Raw genomic sequence first — 21581 nt, 5'->3', positions numbered from 1 at the left:
CAAAGCCTGACTTCCAGCTGTAGAATTTTTGTGCAAAGAAAGGAGGGGCCAGGCAGGGCTGGTTTACACAGCTTTGACACCAAAGCTCTGCTTGCATCACCAAACCTGCTCCAAGGGGACTAAGCCCAGTCCTGCACGGAGAGCAGGGCTGTGAGTGTCCTGATGGGGTGGCTGGCCAGCAGGAGCTCCTCACCCCATCTCAGGGAAGGTGAGGTGCAAGTGTGCATCCCAGCTTGGTCCTTACTCACTGCCCAAAGCTACAGCAGTGAACAGGAGCCTGGTGCAGTGGGGGAATAATGCTCACAGCCTGTCACACACACAGGAACCTCTCAGCTCTTATGCCAGCCTCTTACTAATCAAAATATCATGCTAGGCTGGAGTGGATCTGGCTTCTTTGAACATGAGTCACATCATTTGCAGATTGCCAGGAGAGTTCCCAGGAACTGGGGGCAGCAGGACAGAAATTGCAGCTGTCCTCAGAGCACTGTAATTTGTGCTGGAGCTGGATGGCTCTCCCAGCCACCCTGAGACAGGGCAATTAAGGCTGGCTTCGAGCCAGATGCAGGTCGCTGGGATCAGAGCACGGAGCCCCAAATTAAGCACTGTGAGAATGGAGCCAGGAGACTGAACAGAAGAACTTAGTGAAGTCCCTGGAACAGCCATCGTGCCTTTCAAATGCAAATGCCATCTCCAGGAAAGTGTTTTGTTCTGCAGCCTCAGAGTGCTGACTTCTAAACACCAAGCAAGAAAATACACCCAGGAATACCAACATGGAGAAAAGACTCTGGGGGTGGCTCGGAGCAGGTCAGTGGTGCAGGGAAACACATTCCCACCAGCTGAGTCAATCCAAGGGCACACACGCTCAGTAAAGCCCTGCTCTGTGCCCACCCAGGGTCAGAGTTTATTCGACTGCCCCTGTTGTGCTGCATAAAATTACCTCCTGCTAATGCAGCCCTGACACTTTCCAAAATGCAGTTGAGGTATCTGGTACCTGCTGCCCTTCCAATATCATGTTCAAAAGCGATGTACAACAGTAGGCAGCTCCTCCATTGTCTGCTTCCCAAATGGACAAAGTTGGATGGATACCATCCATTTATAAACTGAGGTTAAGAGATGTGAAACACCAACAGGGCTCTAGAAAAAGGAATAGCCCTGTGATAACCTCCAGTGGGGCTCAGGTGTTGCTAAATTCCCAATAGATTTTTAGTTTCCTAAAGCTTCCCTTCATTTCACAGGATCAGCATCAACCAGGGGTCCTGCCTAGGATGGCACCTTTGTCCCACAGCAGCAGGTTTTTACATGGGAGCTATGGCTGAGTTGGAGGCTGTTCCTGGCTGCATCTACATGAGCCTGATGCCACTGGTCCCTGGAGCCTGAGGAGATGAGACCCACCACAAGCTCAGGAGCACCTGCAGGGGGCTGGAGCTGCCTTGGCGGAGCACTGAGCAGGGAACAATATTCCAGGGTGACACATACTTAGCCCAACAGGGCAGAGAACTCTTGGAGAAGCTCTGCTGTGCCCAAGCCCTGCTGATGGTCAGCAGACAAGCAAGTTCCTCATTTAAGGCTCAGTGTGGTCTGAAGGTCTCCTTCATACAGGTACTGGTAACTCTGGTGTGATGAGGACCAGAGGCAGAGCAGCAGCTGAGCATCTGTCCCCTGAGCCCATGCTGCTGCTACAGCCATCATTGACATTGCTAACACTTTCTCTAAAGAGATTTTTTTTCCCCCTACACATAGGAATGCATCGAGCTTACGTGTGCTCCAGGAAACCCATGGGACCTCAGAGTGGGATTTACTGACCACAATACTTTGCAAACATGTATCTGTTTTAAAATCCGTGATTCTGTTTTGCTAATTGACTGAAAAAAGCGATGCATTAAATCAAAACTAAGATCTGAGCAATGTCAGATGACCTTGCTCAGATACTCACAGTGCCAGCAGGGCTTGAAGCTGGAGCTCATGAAGGCTCAGCCCTCTGGCTACTGAGCCAAAGGCTCTCAGGTGGACTCATCCTCAAACTGCCCACTGCAGCAGCTAAACAACATGGGGGAACAAAAGCCTCTTCAGTGGGAAATATCCCAAGAGGCTCCATCCCAGTCCTTTGCTGTGTTCCTTTACGAGCAGTGACTTGGGCAGTGTGAGATTTTGCCATTGCTGGGGTTTCCTAAAGTCATGAGGCCCTTGGCCAGTGATGAGCTCCAGCTCCCCCTATACCCACAAGTGCCCTGAATTTTTTCAGGACCAGGAAAGGTCTGAGAAGAGACCCTCTCCCCTTTCATCCCAGGATCACAGGCAGCAGTGCTTACTTTCTGAGCAACAAGGGTCCTTTTTAAAGCACTCTTTAGGTTTAACTCCCACGACATTCATAAACTCTTTAAAGACAGGAATTAACCTGGGTTTCTAGAAAGAGTCTCTGACACTTTTAAACAGCATTTCAGAGGCAGAAATGATCTTCAAAATCTTCCGACTTCCAGTTTTCAGGGAAACACTTTTTTTTCTTTGAAATTAGTCTAATTAGAAGATCACAAAATTAATTAAAATGCAAAATGAAATGCAACACTTTACATCAGGTCAAATTAAATGTTTTCACAAGTTTTAAAATGAAATCAGAGCTGTTTTTCACTTTGATTAAGAACCTCCCTCTCCCTCCCCAAGTTCGGGAAAACATCGATCCATAGAAAATCCTCCTCTCCCAAACCTCCCCATTCCAGCAGGCAGAGGGGTACAGCTCTCCCTGCCCTGAAATATCAGGGAGCAGAAATTCCACTTCACACTCAACCCTCGGCTCTCACCACAGGCACTTTGGCTGGATGATATTTTAAGTGCTCCTACTTGGTGGCAGCAGCTCGTTTAAAATTAGCAGCACCCCTAATTGGGAAGGGGGAGCTCTGCCTGGCAGAAATGGCACTGCTGGCCCCAGGCACAGCGGGGGCAGCCCAGTGCCACTCTCAATAGCCATCACTGTCAGGGATGGGTTCCTGGCCAGGGCTAAACTGTCTGCCCGTTTAAATATAGCAAATCCCAAAATGTCAGGAGTTTTGTAGGCGGCTGCAGAGCAGGGGCAGGGGGAGGCAGGGCTCAGTGCTGGGTGCTGGCTCAGAACCAGTCCCTGCCAGGGGCTGGGTCACTCCAATGTGCTGGTGTAACACCTGAGCTTTAATTGCCTCTGCTGTGGCCCTGTCCTGATCCTGGCAGAGCTGCTGACACAGCCCACTGTAGCTCTTGGCTCCAGAAAATACATTCTCCTCCGAGACCAAAAATATCAGCTCACTCTAAACATCAAGAGAGCAGTTTGTGATTAAGCAGTTGGGGTTTTACAGCATCCTGAGGATGTAAAGTGCTATTTAAGTGACAGCTATTTTTACTGTGGTTATTTATGATGTGGGGCTGGTCAGTGCTGGGTCCAGCCCCCTCTGCACAGCAGGTGTTCCCAGCACCAACACTGGTGTAAGGTGGGCCAGCCTCAGGCAAGCACCACAACAGCAGGTGCCAGGGTCCTCCTGCTCCTTCTGCAGGGAGATGATGTTTTGGCCCTAAGGAGGGTGGTTAAGCCCAGACCCTTGGAGGCATTCATGTTGCTAATGTTCCCCATGGGGGAAACAAGCAGCTGCTTCCCCCAGAGCAGAGCACTCTAATGTGGCTGCAAGGGGTGCATCCCTTGGGTTTGGTTTGGCTTGATGAACTCTGAGGTATTTTCCAGCCTAAATTCTATGAATCTATGGTTCTATCCCTCCAGAGTTGGTTGAAGCAAAAGCAGGCATTTCTTTTGACAGAAATGCTCCATTTTTCTCCCCCCACCCTGTGATCTGGCCAGTTCTGCTGGTCCCACTGGGATGACAGCAGGACCACAATCCCCAGCAGCTGCAGAAGGTTTGGGGTTTTACAGCTCCCTGCTGGCTCCCCTGCTCAGCTACCAGACATGAGCTCCCTGGGCAGCTAAAGGGGCTCTGCATGGAGGGTCTGAGGAGCCAGGGCATGCATCACTCTGCCTGCAGCCATGGCACTTGTGAACACCTATTTGTGCCCTCACATTGCACAGCATCACTCGTGCATTGCTGCAGCCCTCAGGTCAGGGAGGAGCTGAGACTCCCCTCCACCAGCCACGGCGCCACTGCAAATCCCACACAGACGTGGATGCTCCAGCATCATGGCAGAGCCCTGTCCCTCACTGCAGCCATGCAACCTCCTTCCCAAACGGGACACTACAACGGCCCAAGGATGAGCTAAGCCAAAGCCCCAGGCAGCTTCCAAGGGGTTAAGCACACCCACTCTCCCCTCTGCCTTTCCAAACTCCTCCTGCAAAAGGCAAACAAAGAGGCTCTCCTAAGAGTACCTCGGCCTGCCATAATGGCATTAGGGGAAGGGCGGAAAGAGATCCTAACTCTCAGCTCACATTTAAGCATACAAAAACAAACAACCAAAAAAAGGGAAAAGTTAAAGCCATCTGAAAGTGCCTCCCTCTCTCCCAGAAGAGTGATAAAGGCTTTTTGGCAGAGTGAGGTGGTGTTTATTTTGGTTTGTGTTGTGTTGCTGCTCTGACCCCCTCAGCTGTTAGCCGGCAAACTTGACAGCCTGATTGTTTTTACTGGACTGCGCCGGAGTTTTTCGCTTAGCGAAAGCGATCTGGGAGCAGTTTGCACTGATTGCACAGAGGGCTCTGCCCAGGCCCGCTGCCATGTCCTGCACCATGCCCTGATCCCAGCCAGGGCTGCAGCGGGCCCGGCCCACAGCTGGTTTAAATCAGCACTTTCTTCCCATTTCACTGCACAACGCAGCGCTTGAAGATTTTCCTTTCTGTTCTGCTGAAATGTGACTCTAATTAGATGATAACAAGGCTCTGACATTTTCTAATCGTAATCCTATCCGTGCGAGGGGACATTATTAAAACGATTAAAATTATTGATAAAGGGGAGGAGGGGTGCTCAGTCAGAGAGTTTGGTATTTGGCCTATGGCACAGGGGGTGCACAGGCCTGGGTGTGTCCCCTGGGATAAAGGCACCGCTGTCCCCAAGGACATGACACTCTCTAAACACTTGATTGAGTAACACAACGCTGCCCACCGAGCTGGAGCTTCCTACCATCACCAGGACTTAAAGGAAAGGTGGCTTTGGAAACAAAAGGTGGCTTTCATGTAGAGCTAAGGAAGCAATGCTTCACCAGACTGAAGTTACCAAGGAGGTGTCTGGACCCAGTGTTTTCCACACCCATATGTGCTCATGTGGAAGACACAGTACAAACACCAGCACTGCACGTGTGGCTTTCAGTCCCTCTTTTGTCGGGTTTTTGCTTCACAGGATTGGCAGGAGGGATGAGCAGTTGTGCTCTCATCTGTTCAAGTGAAATCAGAGGGCACCATGCCCCTGTCCATAAGGTGAGCAGTATTTTCTAAAGCTGGGCACCTCTCCACAGGCAAGAGTCAGAATCAGAGATGAAAAATTCCTGAGGGCTGAAATTTCCACAAAGGGATGGTGAACAGGGCAAGATTTTACTTTTACTGCCTTTGAACCCCTCAAGGCAATGCAACAAGCATCTCTCTGACCCAGGGGACAGGCACGTGACATCCTACACCCCTGTCCTGTATCAGCCATACACACAGTGCCATGTCAGGGGCATGCCAGCTGTGCTGAGCCAGCCTGCTGTGCCATACAAGGCATGTGGATCTCAGCTGGAGCCTAGTGAGCCCCCAAGCACAGGACCAGGCCCTCCAGCACCCTCTTGGTGGTTCCTGACTCTGCATCACTCCTGCAGGATCCCATTGATCTGTCAATCAAACATCCTTCTCTGCAGGGCTCCGTGCCCAGCTCTACATCATCCCTGCCTGGCATGGAGGCAGGCAGTTCTGAGCCAGTTTTCTGCTCTGGAAACCTCGGGAATCTCCCTCAGTGTTTCCCAGAATAGCCCCAAGGCTCCTCTAATTTCCTACAGCTGCTGCGTGGCAGCGAGCCGGCGGCTCCACCCGGAGCATCCCCCTCGGTGTGGCAGGAATGTCGGTGCCACAGCCCCGGAGAGAGGGGATTCCTCATCCCTGGGGAAGTCCCTACACCTGCAGAGAAAAAGGCTCTTTTTTTTTTTTTTTAACACTAAAACAAACAACAGCAACCCAAAGGGGACAGAGACACGCAGGCAGCTCAGCCTGTGCACTGACACTGCAGATGTCAAACTCCAATACCAGCCCTCCTCACTCCCTAGGGCAGGGGAGACACAGCATTACCCACCCCAAATAGCCCACACCTTCTCCAGGATAAAACAGAGCACGAATCTTTCCAGCAGCATCCGTAGCCCTGCTCAGCATGGTGATCTCCAGCCGAGGGGGAAAGTCTCTGGAGAGCAGGAGTGGGATGGGTCAGTGCAGCCAGAACACACCAAAGCTTGAGGTGTTTCAGAAAGCTCCCCCAGCAGTGGTTTGCATGCAGGATCAAACCCCCAACCCACAGAGGACTGAAGACCTCAGCACTTCTCAAAGAGAAAAGCCCTCTGGAGCCAGCAAACCATTTGCAGAGAACAATTTATTAATCCAATTTACACCTTATTTCTCTTTACAAGCAGATCATAGTCTTCATGAAATTGCTCATTGCTAGAAATAATGCAGCAAATATTTTAGGATATGAATCTCCAGCAAACTATCTGCTGCCAGCGCTGTTTCCCTATCCAGGGCTGGAAATCTGAGCTGTGTTGATAGGACATGCAGCTCCCATAGCTCAGTGCATTCCCCACAACAGAGGCGTGGTGCTCTCCCAGCCAGGCACCAACAGGCAGCACTTCTTTGCTTATAAATAAAAAGATACAACAGAATCAACCTTACAGTGCAAATATTCATGATTCTGAATTTAAAAATCACTTCCTATGAATAAGCCTGCATAGTTTGCATTAAAATATGCTGCTTCAGCACCATTCCTGACAGTGTACATGTTTGCTAGAACAGCCACATAGAGCAAACCTGAAAAGGTCAGGAAGGGAAAGGGAACAAATTTATTGAGGAATTGAAACATATGTTTGGTGCTGGTTTAAAAAAAAATCTGCTGCAAGTACATAGATGGTGTCTATGTCAGGGAAAGTGCACTATGCAGAGCTTGCTACACAGGTACAGAGGTCTCAGCTAATTGAAAAACTGATTAATTTTTACACCTACAAACTTTGGTATTTGAAAGATTTTAATTTCTCTTAAAAACGCTGAAGATTCCTTTGAAAAAGATTTAGAATTCTATTAGAAATCCACAAAGGAGTTTTTAAGACTCTACCTTCTTATTTTAATAAAATGTAGTTTAGATTTTTTTTTTCTTGGAAATATCTTCATTAAATAGAAGAAGAACTAAAGGGCATGGTAATATAATTCACAGATGATACTAAATTAGGATATATTGTACATGGCAGTGTGGACTGAGAAATAATACAAAGGGCCCCAGAGAGATTGGAAACCTGGGTAGAAAATAAATGAGATTCAATTTGGAAAAATGCTGTCAATGCCTCTGGGGAAAATAATTTGAAACACGCGGAAACCTGGGAAGCAGGAATGGCTAACATGGAGTTTAAAACAATAACAGAGAGAAAATTGTCTGCAGAGCATTACAGACCCCCTCGAACGCCCGCTGCTGTCAGCAAAGAGGTTCCTGCTCCCTGCTGTGATGCCCTGGGGACGGTCACTGCTGATGGCAGAGGCACAGGCAGGACAGGAAGAGGCTCATCAGCACAGCCCGGTGACAAAACCACTCGGAGTGGCCAGGGACAGGATCAGGGCTGGGGAATTCAGGTGTCTGGGGGAATGAGCAGGGTGGGAGCTGGGACATCCTGATGGGCACAGGAGGGTGAGGATGCTCTGTGGGACCTGATAAAGGTGTGGGGGAGTGGGGCAGGAGACATAAGCTGAATTTTGAACCACTGCCTCAGAGGACCTCCCAGCAGTACAGACCAAAGGCCCAAGGAGGTTTTGAGAGCACAAATCTCTGCAGACTCAGATGTTCCTCCATGCAACCCTCTCCTGGGAAGCAGATGGGCTGGGACCCTGGTGGTCCCTTCCTACCTCAAGTGTTTCCTCTCCTTTTTCCTTTTCCTTCAAACTGGCATGTGTTTATCAGAGCTGGATAAGGGAAGAAATGAGGAGCACAGAGCAAGTGTGATCATGGATCACATGGATCCATTGTGGGATAGATCATGACCTTGCTCAGATTGCCCTTTTCCCCCCTGCCACCTATGAACACGTGTTTCCCCATCTCTTGGGATTACAGATGTAATGCTGCAAGGGCTGTGAGAAAGGGGCCTGGCCCTGCAATGTGTCCAAGGCACAGGAGCAGCTCCATCACACACCCAGGTACACCCTGGCTGTGCCAGGGCTGCACCCACACCCCAACCCTTTCATTCACACAGAATGGCACCAGGTCAGTCTACTTTGCTTTTAAATTTTTTAATTTTTTTTAAAAAAAATTTTTTTTAAATTATTATTTTCTTTTTAAAGGGTTGGGCACTATTTCTCTAGGGCATTCAGAGCTCTCCTCACCTGTCTTCTGTATTTCAAGAAACCATCTAAGCCTATATATTCCAGATGATAAACTCCACCTAGCAATTTTCTCCTTTTCATTAAAATTATTTACACCAGAAGAACTTAAAACAAAAATCGATTTCAGGAGAAACAAGGAGGGACAGACCAAGGACTTTAGCTTTACACTGCTATTTTTTAGCTTCTGAAAGGCACACACTTCACTTATGAACTTGAGCATCACATATATATTTTAAAAGGTAACAGTAGAAACACTTGTTACTGTATCCATCATTTTTTCTTGACCTTACAAAAAACAGAGCTCATCAGGTAACAGCATTTCTGACATTTTGAAGTTGTTTTCTTTCACCTTTGGGATAGAAATAAAACCTTTAAGCATTCTGTTGAATGAGCTTTCAGAAGTGTGGCTTTGGAGACATCTAACCAAAAATCAATGTTTTTTGTTTAGATAAGGTTGAGAATCTCCAAAACCTCCCAGCAAGTCTAAAAAAATTCTGATTTTAATTCTAATTCTAAAAAAAGTTATCATCTCCTAAGAGCATTTCAAATGAAATGTAATTGTTCTTTTCCTCCAGATGAAAACTGTGATGGGAGTGGGGCTGAGGATGTTTTTGATGATCCTCCCCAGAGACATCCACAGGCTCTTGGAGACTTCATCTCAAATCACAGGGAAGCTGTTTTTTTTCCAGGACTATTGATTTTTAAAGACATCTCTGAAATAGTTTGTATCTGACTGTCACAAGAGGGGTACTTAGGAATGAAAGGTGTGGATATACAACTGGCTTTTGAATAGCCTGGGAAACAGCAGAGAGCATGTTTGAAAAGGCATTTTCCTGCACACCAGGACTGCCAAAACACATCCTCTTTCCAGTCAACACTGAGCTTGAGCCAGCAAATATTTAAACCTTTTGAGGGCAAGAGAGAAATGAGAAGGCTTCAGGACTCCAGCCTTGACTGTCTGCTCTCACACCAGGTGTTTTAGAAAGGCCAACTTCAGGTGATGGATGTGGGAGTTTTAGCAGGTTACAAACTCAGAAAGGAGCATCCCTGCTGCAGAAGACAGGGAACCCTTTGGTTACCTAAGGGCATTGGGTCCCACACTAGAGCACCACGTCAATCTTTAGACTGGTATAAAGGATGGATTTATTTACTACAGTGTAAATACCTGCACATTTTGTCACACAGGAAGCTCATCTCCTCATGCCACCAGTTTCCAGTCCAGCTACCAAGTGTAGGGCAAGGTGATCTTCACCCAGCCCAGCTCAGATGGAACTGGGAAAACAGGGAATCAATCTTCCCATCCTTGCTCACCTGGCAAATCTGAACTCACAATGGAAGGCTGAGAGTTAGAAATTCTAGAATTTCAGAGCAAAAAAACCACACAAACTATTTCAAAATGCTGTAGGTACTAAATCAGTAAATGTAAGCCCTTGCTCTCTTGTAAAAGGCTTCTGGAAATGCTTTCCATGGCTGCAGAGGCCCTGGACGATGAAAGGCATTGTCCTGTTGTGACCAGAATCTGTCACATTCATTATCTTGTACTCAATCACTGCAAAATGCAAAACATGGTTTGACAAGTTTAATTTCTGTATATAACCATTTTAAAAGTATATTGTTTATTTTAATTGCATACCATTCTTCATCCAAGTGCAGGCCAACAAAATTCAAGCTAAAAACCATCTCAAGGTTATGTTCACTTTTAAAAAAGTGAAAAAGCTGAGGTTTTGAATACAAAAATTGAACTATGTAATTGTTTAAATGAGAATTCCTTTACCATATCATCCTCCCTAGTAAGAAGTAGTGCCGTTTTTAATGCAAGCAGCTATATTTGGTTACAAATCATGTTTTAGCAATTATACTACACAGCAAGAATGAACAACTCTGTAGTCTTTAATAAAATACACATGAGAAACAGGATCTTCAATTTACATTTATTTTTATCTTGCTTGTTCATTAAAAGTCTTGTTCAAAAACTACTTTGTCTTGTCCTTTCATGAGAGCAAAGCAGGGATGTTCCTGAGCCCAGCCCGGCTCAGGATGGAGCTGATTCTGCAGCTCTGAACTCGCATGTGGCACCTCCAGGCTTTGCAAAGGGAAAGGGGTGTCAGTTTTGCAGTCTGGGAAGCACTGTTGGAATTCAGTGGGAAGTGGCAGGACCCCCCTCCCTCGAGGGGCAGCACGCTGCTCTCAGCTCCATCAGTTGCCTCCAGGGGGTTTGGTCATTCTCAGCCTCATTTCACACACCCAGCACCTGACACCTACGGAGGTGAGAGCTGAACCTCACAGACACTTTGCCACCTTGCCTTCCTGATGTGTCCCACGGACAAGCCAAGTACTTCTGCTACTAAAACGAGTCTGTAAAAGCAGAATTCATCTCATTTTAAAGCCTACAAAAGGCTGTGATTAATTCCCACTGGCAACAGATAGGATTCTTAAATCTACTGTGTTTCAGCCCTTAATTAAGACTTGGGGTAAGAAAAGGAGAAAGATGTAAGAAAATAAAATAAAATAACAGGGCTACATGGAAAAGAGATGAACAAATCTCGCTCAAAACAGCCAAGTGATGAGTAGCAGTTCACTATCCTCCAGAGTACCTTGCTCCCCTGCTGCCCCCATGGTTGGTCTGATGTCAGAAAAGATTCCCACATCAGCACACTTTAATCACACTCTAGGACAGGCAAGGCTTCACCATCCCTCCTCCAGGAAGTACATTGACATTTTCTATTAAAAGTGATAATCCAGGTCAATAACTTGAGGAGAATGATGACTTTGGTGGACTTGGCACCACAGAGCTGGCTACCAACAGGGCAGTACCTTCAGAGTGTTCCCAACAGGCTTGCTCAAGTTTTCCAAGCCAAAGCCTTCCTGGACTCAAAACTTCAACCTGGATGAGGATGCTGAGGTCACTCAACCCAAGAAATCCCATCAGCAAAGCAGAATAAAAAGGACACAAGAGTGAAGCCATGGCAGTGCAGTTCACTTTCCATCCGCCACGGGGATTAGCATAATTAATGAAGTATTTAGAAGCTTTTAGACTGGGAAGCAATGCCACCTAGTGAACAGGACGGCGTGTGACAGACAGGGGACACTCTCAGAAGGCTGGTCCTGGGTGAGGTGTCGAAGCAGCAAGTCCCACTGCTGCTGTGGGGTGAGCAGTGCACTGGATAGGGCATCTGTGCAAGGACCATCCAGGAATCCCAACATGTGCCCCTGACCCACCAGCTACACAAACACAAGTTCAAAGACATTTTATCAATGAATAATTTAAAGAAAAATGCATTTTCAGTAGGCCATGAATTTAAATTTTCCTTCAACAAGACCTTTTAAAGCTGGAAAATATACAGCTCAAAAATGACAGATGGCTTTAAAATTACACATCAGATTATATGGGAATTTATAAAGGTATTGCAGAGAAAAGTGAGCACTGAATGTTACTAAATTTAGGATAAAGCCTGAGCAGACACCAGCAATTAAATAAAAATTCAAGAAAACGCATGGCCCAGAGGCTGCCAGTGTTTGGCAGTGGTTGACAGCCACAGCACAGCCCCAACTCACTAACAGAGGGCAACTCCTGTTCTGAACCATTTTCCTTTAAAAGATCCACATTGTGAGCAATTCAGACGCTTCACACAAGATATTTGATGCAGCCATTTTTTGGAATTTTGGGTAGGGGTTTTTTCCTCCCCCTAAACGAATTCCTGGTTTTGTTTAGTTATTTGCAAGACCATGTCAAGTTATAAGCATATGACCACAAATCAGACAGAAGTTGCTACTGATGTGGTTTCTCCCCGCTCCCAGCATTTGCCACGGTAATACAGAGTTATAAAAATAACAGTCATGATCTATGGTAGGGCAGCAGTTTGATCAGAGTAAAGACCTCTGGTATGCAAGGCTTCTCTACCAAAAAATGTTTCGGCCAATTTGTAAAATTGATGGGACTCTGGAGTAATCACACTGGAGCCAAACACTTACATGTTTGATACAGAGGGATTTTCAGTGGATTTGATGGTGGGTGGAAGGTGGTGGTGAGGGGGTTGGTTTAACACACACATTCTTTCTGCAAGTGCAGTGCAGACGTTGCTGAGGAACGTGTGAGAAGACAACCACTGACGTGGCAGTGACACGCAACCAGGAGACAGCCATGGCCTGGTCAACCCATGAGCTGGAGCTGGAGCACAGCACACGCTGGTCTGGTGGTCCTTGCGTGACATCTGGTGGCCAAAGAGTACCCTGGGAAGATCCATCTGACTCAGGCTGCACCCAGGGACCCCCCCCACAGCCCCAGGAAAGGCCATGAGCTACAGCCCTGCTAAGAACTGCACCACGACTTAAATGCTCTGTTTCTAATGTTCATTCTGGTAAAACGATCAAAGAGTGAATTTGGGAGCTGGACCTTTATGCTCCCTGTTTTCTAAATAGCACTGATGCCCTCAAAATACTTACCAGTCCCTTCTGAAGACTAAGACATCCCATCTGGGGACAACCAATTGCTTATAAGAATCTTAAGCAGCCATTAATTCAAGGCATTGCATTGCATTACTTAAGAGTATTTTAGCTATATTTATGTTCTAAAGGAAAAACATTCACCTGACGAGCCATTCACCAGCGGACAAAACCCAAAACTCTGCCAAAAATTCTGCCCTGAAGATTCTTTTCTGCCCATTAATAGTGAAACAGAAACATTTCAGTATGCAAAAGTGAGAGCAGATCTCCTAAGCCAAGTTTCCTGAATGAAAAGACTGAAGAATTACCCTAAAATTCTCTATACTTCAGACTTCTTTAAAAACAAAATAAAAATCACCAACCCCCTCAAACCTGAAACCCCAAAGAAGGCAGACCTGAAAGGTGAGCTGGAATCTATAGGATTTGGGAGGCCTTGGAGCAGCCCCATGTCTGCCTGGAGCAGCAATGCCTGCCTGCCAGCTCTCCAATGGGCTGGAGCTGTCAAGAGATGCTGAGGATAAATTGTCAAGCCCCAACTGCCCTAAACAAACGGGAAGTTCAGCCGAACACTGCAGAGGGAATTTCTTCCTTTGCTGCAGTTGCTGCCTGCATTAAGTTGATGTAAAATGCACAGGACTGAAGCAAGACAGTGTCCCTTTATGCAGAGCAATGATCCCTGCAGAAGGCATCTCCTCCCTGCATTTCTCTCCCACCCACCTCAAAGGCTTCCATAAACAAGATGGCTCCTTGTCTGCATCAAGCTCACCTGACCCACATTATCCAGTTAAATACATCTTTTTTAAAGCTCAGTTTCTCCCCTGCCCTTCCTCCCACAAAACATTTATCACAAGGTGGTGCAAACAGATTCCCCAATGGATTTTTGATCCCTCCTCCTCTCAACCACTTCCTAAAGTTGCCTGTAAAGAGTCCCAGGTAACCTCAGCGTTTAGGTAAGGTCTGAAAGCTCAAAGTACCAGGTTAGGGGAGATGAGTTACCAGCAATGCTGAAATTAAACCCAAGAATTAAGAACTCATCAGGATTTCAGGCAGGGGCTGGAGCTGCTTTGCACATGTTCTGCTTACTTGTGTCAGGAGAAAACAAACCAGTTGATTTCTCAAGATATTTCACTCCTTTTACAGCAGTTTTTAGCTCTATAGTTTGTAATATTACATACTCTGAAATGAAATTCAATCCCCAAATCCTTCTAGCTGGTTACTCATAAAACCCATTAAGTTCAGGCATAAGCAAACCAGACTCATCTTTTTCCCTCCCAGTGCCTATTACATATAAATAGTAATTATTGTTCCTGGCAAGGCTTTAGTGTCTCTTATGATTCTGTACTTTAATGATCTGATTTCTTAGTACTTTCCACTGAAGAATATATTTAACAAGCATCCATGTTTCCTCCTCCATGATAGGATTTTTAAATTATGAATGTAATAAAGACAATGATGTTGCCAGTCTCATGATTAATAGCTTAAAGAGACATTTGCTAAGCCTTCATTCTCACCATTATCACAAATTCACAAGCTGTATAGCTTTGTAACATGTGACAAAGACAAGATTTAACTCTATAGTTACACAGCTAAATCCACAAGCAATACAAGAAGGGCATTAGTGTAGTTTGATCTAGAAAAGCAATTTAAGTCCTACGTGTTCTGTTGACAGATTTGTGTTTTTTAAATGCCACCTTAGAAGAAAGTGTCTAATGCAAGATTTCCACCCTTATTTATGCAATGGGTGACATCTCCAATCTTGTATGTTGTCAGAACTTAACCACAGTAAGTTACATCACTGCGAGACAGAGAGCATCATTAGTCTCAACTCAGAGTTATTGAACTAATCAACTGGAGAGGCTTCTCCTAATAACACATCCCAAAACAAGCTGCTACAAACATTCCCTCAAACATCACATTGCTTGCTTTTAAAATTAAAATGAAACCAAACCGCTGAAAGAAAATAGGGTTTATGGTAAAACTCAATTTTATTACTTCACAGGAACATGGGCTTCATTCAATGCAAGAGCACACCCACAGCGCAGTCGTTGCTCAGTGGAGTTAACTCTGCAGCATTTTCCAAGGTTTAAATTTGCACGTTGAATTGAGTAAATGCTACAGTAGATAACGCCAATCAAAACTCTGAGAAAGTAAAGGTAGTTTAAGCATTACGCTGGAGATTCAACACGAGCCAGCAGCTCTGTGCAAGCCTGTCTGGCTCGGTGATCAGTGCATGTGAAACATTCAAAATATCACCTTCACACTCAGGAGAACCAGGGAAGAACAGAACAAATGCATATTAGACAGCACAAAGGTCCAGCCTCCATTCTGCAAGTACCAGCTGCTCAGCAATAGGCATCTCTCTGCTCACCTTGCAGAATCAAGGCCACACTCTGTTTTTGATATTGATTTGTATCCGGGGCACAGTCATTTAAAACCATAGATTAAAGCAAATGAAATGGAAACTGATAATTCATTTTCAATTCTGTTTAAGGTTTATTACAACTCAGGTAGCTTAAATTTGTCACGCACGAGGCAGAGGCTTCACCAGTTCTGGGACTATTTGTATAAATCAGCACAGCGAGACAATCTCTTTGGAACAAGTCGTGAAATTTAAGCATCTGCCAAACCAGTTCAGAGTGATTTATGAAAATCTGAAGATCACATTAATGGAATTGCTAACAGCCATAACTACATCCACATAAATGTGCCTCTCATAATAAAAACACTCTACATAGTTCTGAATGTTTTAAGAACTAGTAAAATGACTACAGATTATGAAGTCCATCTCCTTTAAGGCATCAAAGACATTCTCAAGGAGGAGTTAATTAGTCCAGTTTCACAGGATACACCATTACAGAGCCTGAGATTCCGACTGCCTGTGATTAATTTCAACACTGCACCAACATACTTTGCTTACATTAGATCTGTTTTCAATTTCCCCTTCTTTTTTTTCAGAGGCCCCTCACTGGTGTGTTCACAGCTGGAGACTCAAGTGCAACTCCTCTGTGCTGCCCAATAACCAACTGGAACACTTGTCAGGAAACCTCTAGATGACAAGAAAGCACATAAGAAGTACTTTCCAACATGCATGTTTCCCCACCCTGTTCCCCAGTTCACAAGGCAGCAGATTCAAGTGCAAGACCCCTCCCCTCAAACGATCTGGGACACACATGCACTTGCTTCAAAGCACCCATGTTCAACACACAGTTCACAGGAATCCTTTGGCTGATGCTGCTGATAAGGGGATGGTGATTAAAGACTCCTCATGATCTCTCACATAAAGCAAGATGGATCCTACCAATCAGCAGTAGGCACCAAGCAGTAGGAAACAACTGTCTGTAGTGCAATGTTCCAGCACATTCCCAAGCAATGAAAAATATCCTTCAACAAGGCAACTTGCACAAAAAAATAAGGGTTTTTCTTTGAGGCATTGAGCCTCCCAGGCTGGTACCCTCAAAGGACATCTTTCAAGCTTCCTCAGCAAATTGCTCAAGTTCTGAAAATAAAAGCAATTTGCTCATGCAGTTCTCTTTTTGTTCCACTCCCTTTCTGACAGGAGTCTTGAAAATAAAGCCTCACTTGCATGCACCCAAAATGGCACCACCTCCACATCTCTTCTTGGCCACACAATTCTGTGTTTTCCTTCATACCAGGATGTACACTTAGTAGCAAGTCACACTGAGGTAAGAACTGTCCTCTGGGTTTGTTGTGACCTGGACCAGTTGTCCCGCGACATAAGCACTGGAACCATTCATGTGACACCAGGGCACAGAGAAGATGAGAATGGCAGCACTGGCCTATACGTGCTACCCCACAGGAGAAACTACATCCCAAGTTTCAATTTTCATGGAAGTCGCCCTCCACTGCTCACAAGCACTCACCTCAAGGAGGTGTTGCTTTCCTGTCAGCTGCACCTCAGGGAAACACAAATAAACCCTGTGCTGTGGGGTGCTCTGCACCATACAACGGGCACATGTATCTTGCCTGTCTGGGTTTTAGGTTCTTTCTGATTCATTAAGTTCCTCGTTTAAATTATCTAATCAAGTGCTTAAGGCTTTCCTTATCTTGCTAAATTAAGCCAGTCCTTGCCAGCTGCCAACAAGGGGAAGTGGGAACATGCAAGGATACTGCAGGAACTCCTTCTCCAGCACAGCATAATGTGCATGTGCTTCCACTTCCTGGCCTGACTGTGCTTGGCACTCCCTCCCTTCTCCCTCCCGTCATCTAGGAGGGATTTGCACCTGGCTTAGCTCAAGTCTGAATTAATTTGCAAGACAGGGAAGTCAAAGCAGTTTTCCTCTATCAGAAGCCAGGGCTATGGACGGACACAAAGTGAAGCTGTGCAGCAGATGATGTTAAGCAATGAAAATACTTTTCCTCTGGGCTCATTCCTGTATCTGGCAGAAAAACACAGCAAAGACATTTGCCGGTGTAGCCGTGCCAGACAACAATCTCCTCAAACAGAGGTAGCTCTCTTCAGCAAGAAGCACATCACAGTTTACAGACCAAGGTGGAAGTCCAGCAGATCCACCACTCTCGCTCATCCTTTGCCCAGCACAACAACCCTGCAAAGCTCAGGGCTGGGCTCCAGGGCTCCCATCCCTCTGGAGCAGGATGACATCACCTTGCTGTGTTTGCACTGCACCCACCACAAGTGCTGGGACTCCCAGCCAGACCCATCGGACAAAACCACGGATGTTGGAGACAATCAAACAGCAGATGCAGCAGAAATGAATTAATTTACATTTGAACAAAAGCAAAAGCCAACAGGAGGTTAAAGACAATAAGCTTTGAAGACAGAGCTGAAGGGAGAAATGGTACATTTTCACTGCATATTGTGGATCTGAGAAATTACTCAAAGCCATCTGAGATGCAAACAGTTACAGCCAAGGAGTTTATCTTACTATCTAAGCTGTGACTCTTCAGGGCCAGCTTAATAATTCTCCTTAATACACACATCATGGAAACTTCTGCAGCATCTAGGAACTTACCATCCATCTGACTGACTGAACACTTCTGTACTTTCTATTATACAGACAAGTGCTGAAGCTTTATTTGTGCAAAGGCTGCTTTTTATCTATAGGGACAGGCTGATAATGACAGCCAGAGAAAACCTAACAGAACAAACTTTATTAGCATCTTGAACTATTTGAAAAAGGGGTCTTCACAAATTAAAGCTGTAGATGAGTTTAGCCACTCTAAAAACGTGTAAAATGTGGTATTCAGTATTACACAGCCACAACAGGGACAATGGAACTATCAAATAGGTTCTAGCTGTTCTTTTTATGGCATTGATCTTTTTTTGATACATTCAAAGCATTATTGCATCAGAAAACATATCATGCATCTTTATTTTTCCAGACAAATTCACCTGTATTTGTCATTTCTAGCTACACCTCAAAGGTGCCCCAAATCTACCATTTCATGGTTTTAGTTGCATGCTTTGACTATATGCATGCTGAAATAATAAATATTAAATACAGGAAAGAACATAAGAGAACCAAACTGACATTAGGAATAGTCTATGGCAGCTCTGTTATGTTCTGCCAATTAAAGAAGTTTGCAAAAGATTGAGGTAACAACAGTGGCCACACCACTCAGCTGAGAATTGCTCAAAATTCATGGAAATTTTCAGAAATTCAAGTACACAAACACCAGCTGCAACTTGTCAGAAATGCCAGAGAAATTAGGTTGGCTGCATTTTATTAGTCTATTAGCTGGCGTTCACACAGCTCCTTGTAAATCCTTTTTCTCACTCGGGGCATATCTTCCTGGGAGAACTGAAAAGGCTGGTCTAAGGCGAGGCACTTGCAGTACTGGGGAAAAGGAAAAGGCTTGGTTGAAAAAAGGACATTTACTACATGAACAATACAGGCCACTGATTTTTAAAAAGGAATACTCTTACCTGGAGCACAAAAACCCCACAGTCACTGTCATTTTTCTGTTGTGGAATGCACTGAAAGGAAAAGAAACAACCAGAGACATGTCAGATCCTTATCCTTTTACTTATCATTTCACTCTCTAACTCCTGCTTTAAGTCCAAAAGGAGATTCAGCATAAGGATCAGTTGTCTCATGCTCAGAGCCACCTGTTCTGCAGAAGCAGAAACTGGAGTTGTAATTACTTGTTCTCATCCCAAACTTTGCAAGGTGACACTCAACACCTTGTTAGAATAACACTTAATATTTAGAAAAATATATAGTGTAGGACAGAAAATAAATTATAAGTCTTTCTTTCACGTTTATTTTCTTTTAGTGACCTACACAGAACAGCTTCTCAATTAGTTTAAATAAATGTTTGTATAGCATTATCTACTTTACACAGGACAAAACTTTATCAGCAAAGTCACACAGGCCTAGAGGAAGATTACTCTCAGCATCCATGCTACCAGCAGTGGCTTTCCTCCCCCAGCCACACCAAAGGGTTTCAGAGAACATGACAAATGGTTCATCACTAGGCAACAGGGCTGAGCAAGCCAGTCTCAAATGATAACTTTCAACCTTCATTATTTCCTCAAACATGCTCAATTTTGATACGCAGAGCTAAAAAGTCCCAATCACCAGTGCTATTATGTCTCTGGCACTTGAAAAGGCAAAGTAATTGTTTTTTCTCAACTCCCAGATCTTCTGCCTCACAGAATGCAGGAGGATGAACTGACTGCACAGGTTGTGCATGAGTGCAGAGGAATCATTTCATCATTGTATCAGCATCTAAAAATAAACCTGTGCAAGGAGGGAGCTGTTGGAAGTATGTCTAGTGTGCAATGACCTGTTTTATATCTTTGGAGCCATTATGGGATGGCTACACAAATTACATATTCCCTCATTTACACTACACACAAGTTATTCCTTTTTATTGTTGCCAGACTTTGTTTACTTGCCATCAAACGCAATGTGCCACAAACAGCCCTGGAGACCAAAGCCCTCTATCCATAGCAAACATAAAATATCAGCAGTAGCAACACCAGCCTGTTCCCTCCCTCACCAAAGCCTATCCATTCAGAACAGCCCTTTCAGGAGAAGGGGGGCAGCTGAGTGTCCAGCTCATTCAGTCCTTGACCTTGTGTCAATATGGACACCAGCTGCACGTTTTGCTGTGCACACATTTAATTGCCCAGACAAAGGCTCTGATCACTTGCAGAAAGTGCTAAAGCCCTGGTGGGAGCTGAATGAACAACACTGCTGGAATTCCCATGTGTAACTACCTACATCTCTCCCACCACCCTCTATGTGAGCAGCATAAACCCATTTACTACTTGTACAAATATATGAATTTAGAAGCAGCTTCATGAAATCTCAAACAAAGTCAGACCCCAGGGCTCAAAGTGCTGTCATTTACCTTTGTCACAGCAGTCTGCCAACCCTGAAGGAATTCAGGGTGATTCTTCTCTTTTGCTTCAGTCAGCAAATACTTTCGAATGTTCTTTAAAGAAGAAAGGAAAAAAAAGCAACATTATTCACCCAGTAAAGAACTGGAGAGAGACATTGACTGCTTGGTTGGTTATCCTTTTGACAATGAGGACAAATTTCAGGTGAGCATTAGGAGCTGAGCTCAAATCTAGAGGTAAAGACATGAACTCTGGTGGGTACTGTGCCATCTACCACCAAGGCTCATATTAGTCTATCAAGGGGAGCTCTAACACCCCTCAGCCACACTGTACACTGCTCTACTTCACACCAGACTAGCTGTGGCACCCAGGCACAAGGTCAGAGTGCTCCCAGACATTCAGAAAAAAAACAGAGCAGCTTGGCATGTGTTCTTTCCTGGCTTACTGGCTGACACCAAGGTCCTTACATTCAATACAACCACATTTTCCTGCTGGAATCTCAATACAAAATGCTTGAGTTCTGCAGCTAATCAACAAAGCTCCAGGGAGAGTCTTAGTGAGATACAGGAAAAAAAGCCAGGCTGATGCAAGTGAAGAGAAGGAAGCAAGATAAATGAGACTATAGTCTTGGGTTAAGCAAATCCTACTTCTCTGTAAACAGACTGGGCATTTATAGCACAATTTAAACACTGCAGCACACAAATATTCACCCTAGTGTGTGGAGCACAGTGAATTTTGGAGCATTGCTCCCCTCCTACCCCTAGAACAGGCAGAAATAAAAGTTCCTCATGTCTGTGAGGTTAAAATCAGGTGCAAATGCCTTGCCTGGAATGGGATGGGAGAGACCCTGTTTCAAGGCTGCAGGAGACTGTAGGGCTGCCTAGAGGGACGGTTGGCTCATGCTGCACATTCACAAGCTAGAGAGCATGAGATCTCTTGCTCCCAGGACAAACATTAGCTTCATCCTCAGCAAATGCCAGCAGGCATACTATCTTCATTCAGAAGTCCTAGCTGGGAACTCTCCTGGGTACAATAATTACTACTCTTCTGTAAGCCAACAACTACACACAGTTAAAAGTAGAGGGCTGCTGCATCAAGCAAGCAATTAAGTTGACAGAATTAGCTTTTGTAAGAGGGTCATTACGATTTGCTAAGCCCAGCAAAAATTTCCTGACTGCTCTTTATCAGGAAGACTGATAATTTAACTTCAGTGTTCAGGTTGCAGCCCTGAAAGGTGGCTGGGATATAACCAGAGGCAAACACCCTGTTACAATGCAGGCCAAGGAAAAAGGCAACACACTGTTAATAGCACAGTAA

At 45.2% G+C, this 21581-nt stretch overlaps 1 protein-coding gene across 7 annotated transcripts in view; it reads right to left on the bottom strand.

Moving 5' to 3' along the window:
- The window catches only part of SENP5 (SUMO specific peptidase 5), a 47608-nt gene that overhangs the window by 8860 nt on the left and 17167 nt on the right, over window positions 1-21581 (bottom strand). For 4 of the 7 annotated variants that reach the window (XM_056498689.1, XM_056498695.1, XM_056498696.1 and 1 more), the window contains 3 exons: window positions 20276-20359; window positions 18843-18893; window positions 15407-18753 (listed from right to left, as the gene is read on the bottom strand). In XM_056498689.1, coding sequence (XP_056354664.1) covers window positions 18643-18753; window positions 18843-18893; window positions 20276-20359 — 246 coding nt within the window. In that variant the 3' untranslated portion in view covers window positions 15407-18642. Of the gene's footprint in view, window positions 1-15406; window positions 18754-18842; window positions 18894-20275; window positions 20360-21581 lie in introns of those variants that run through there. The other 3 variants (XM_056498693.1, XM_056498691.1, XM_056498690.1) reach the window with 2 other exon arrangements.

This window comes from Oenanthe melanoleuca, chromosome 9, assembly GCF_029582105.1.
Source record: "Oenanthe melanoleuca isolate GR-GAL-2019-014 chromosome 9, OMel1.0, whole genome shotgun sequence".
Classification (NCBI taxonomy): Eukaryota; Metazoa; Chordata; class Aves; order Passeriformes; family Muscicapidae; genus Oenanthe; species Oenanthe melanoleuca.
Note: the sequence above shows the minus strand (reverse complement) of the source record. Positions and strands in the feature narration are given on the sequence as shown.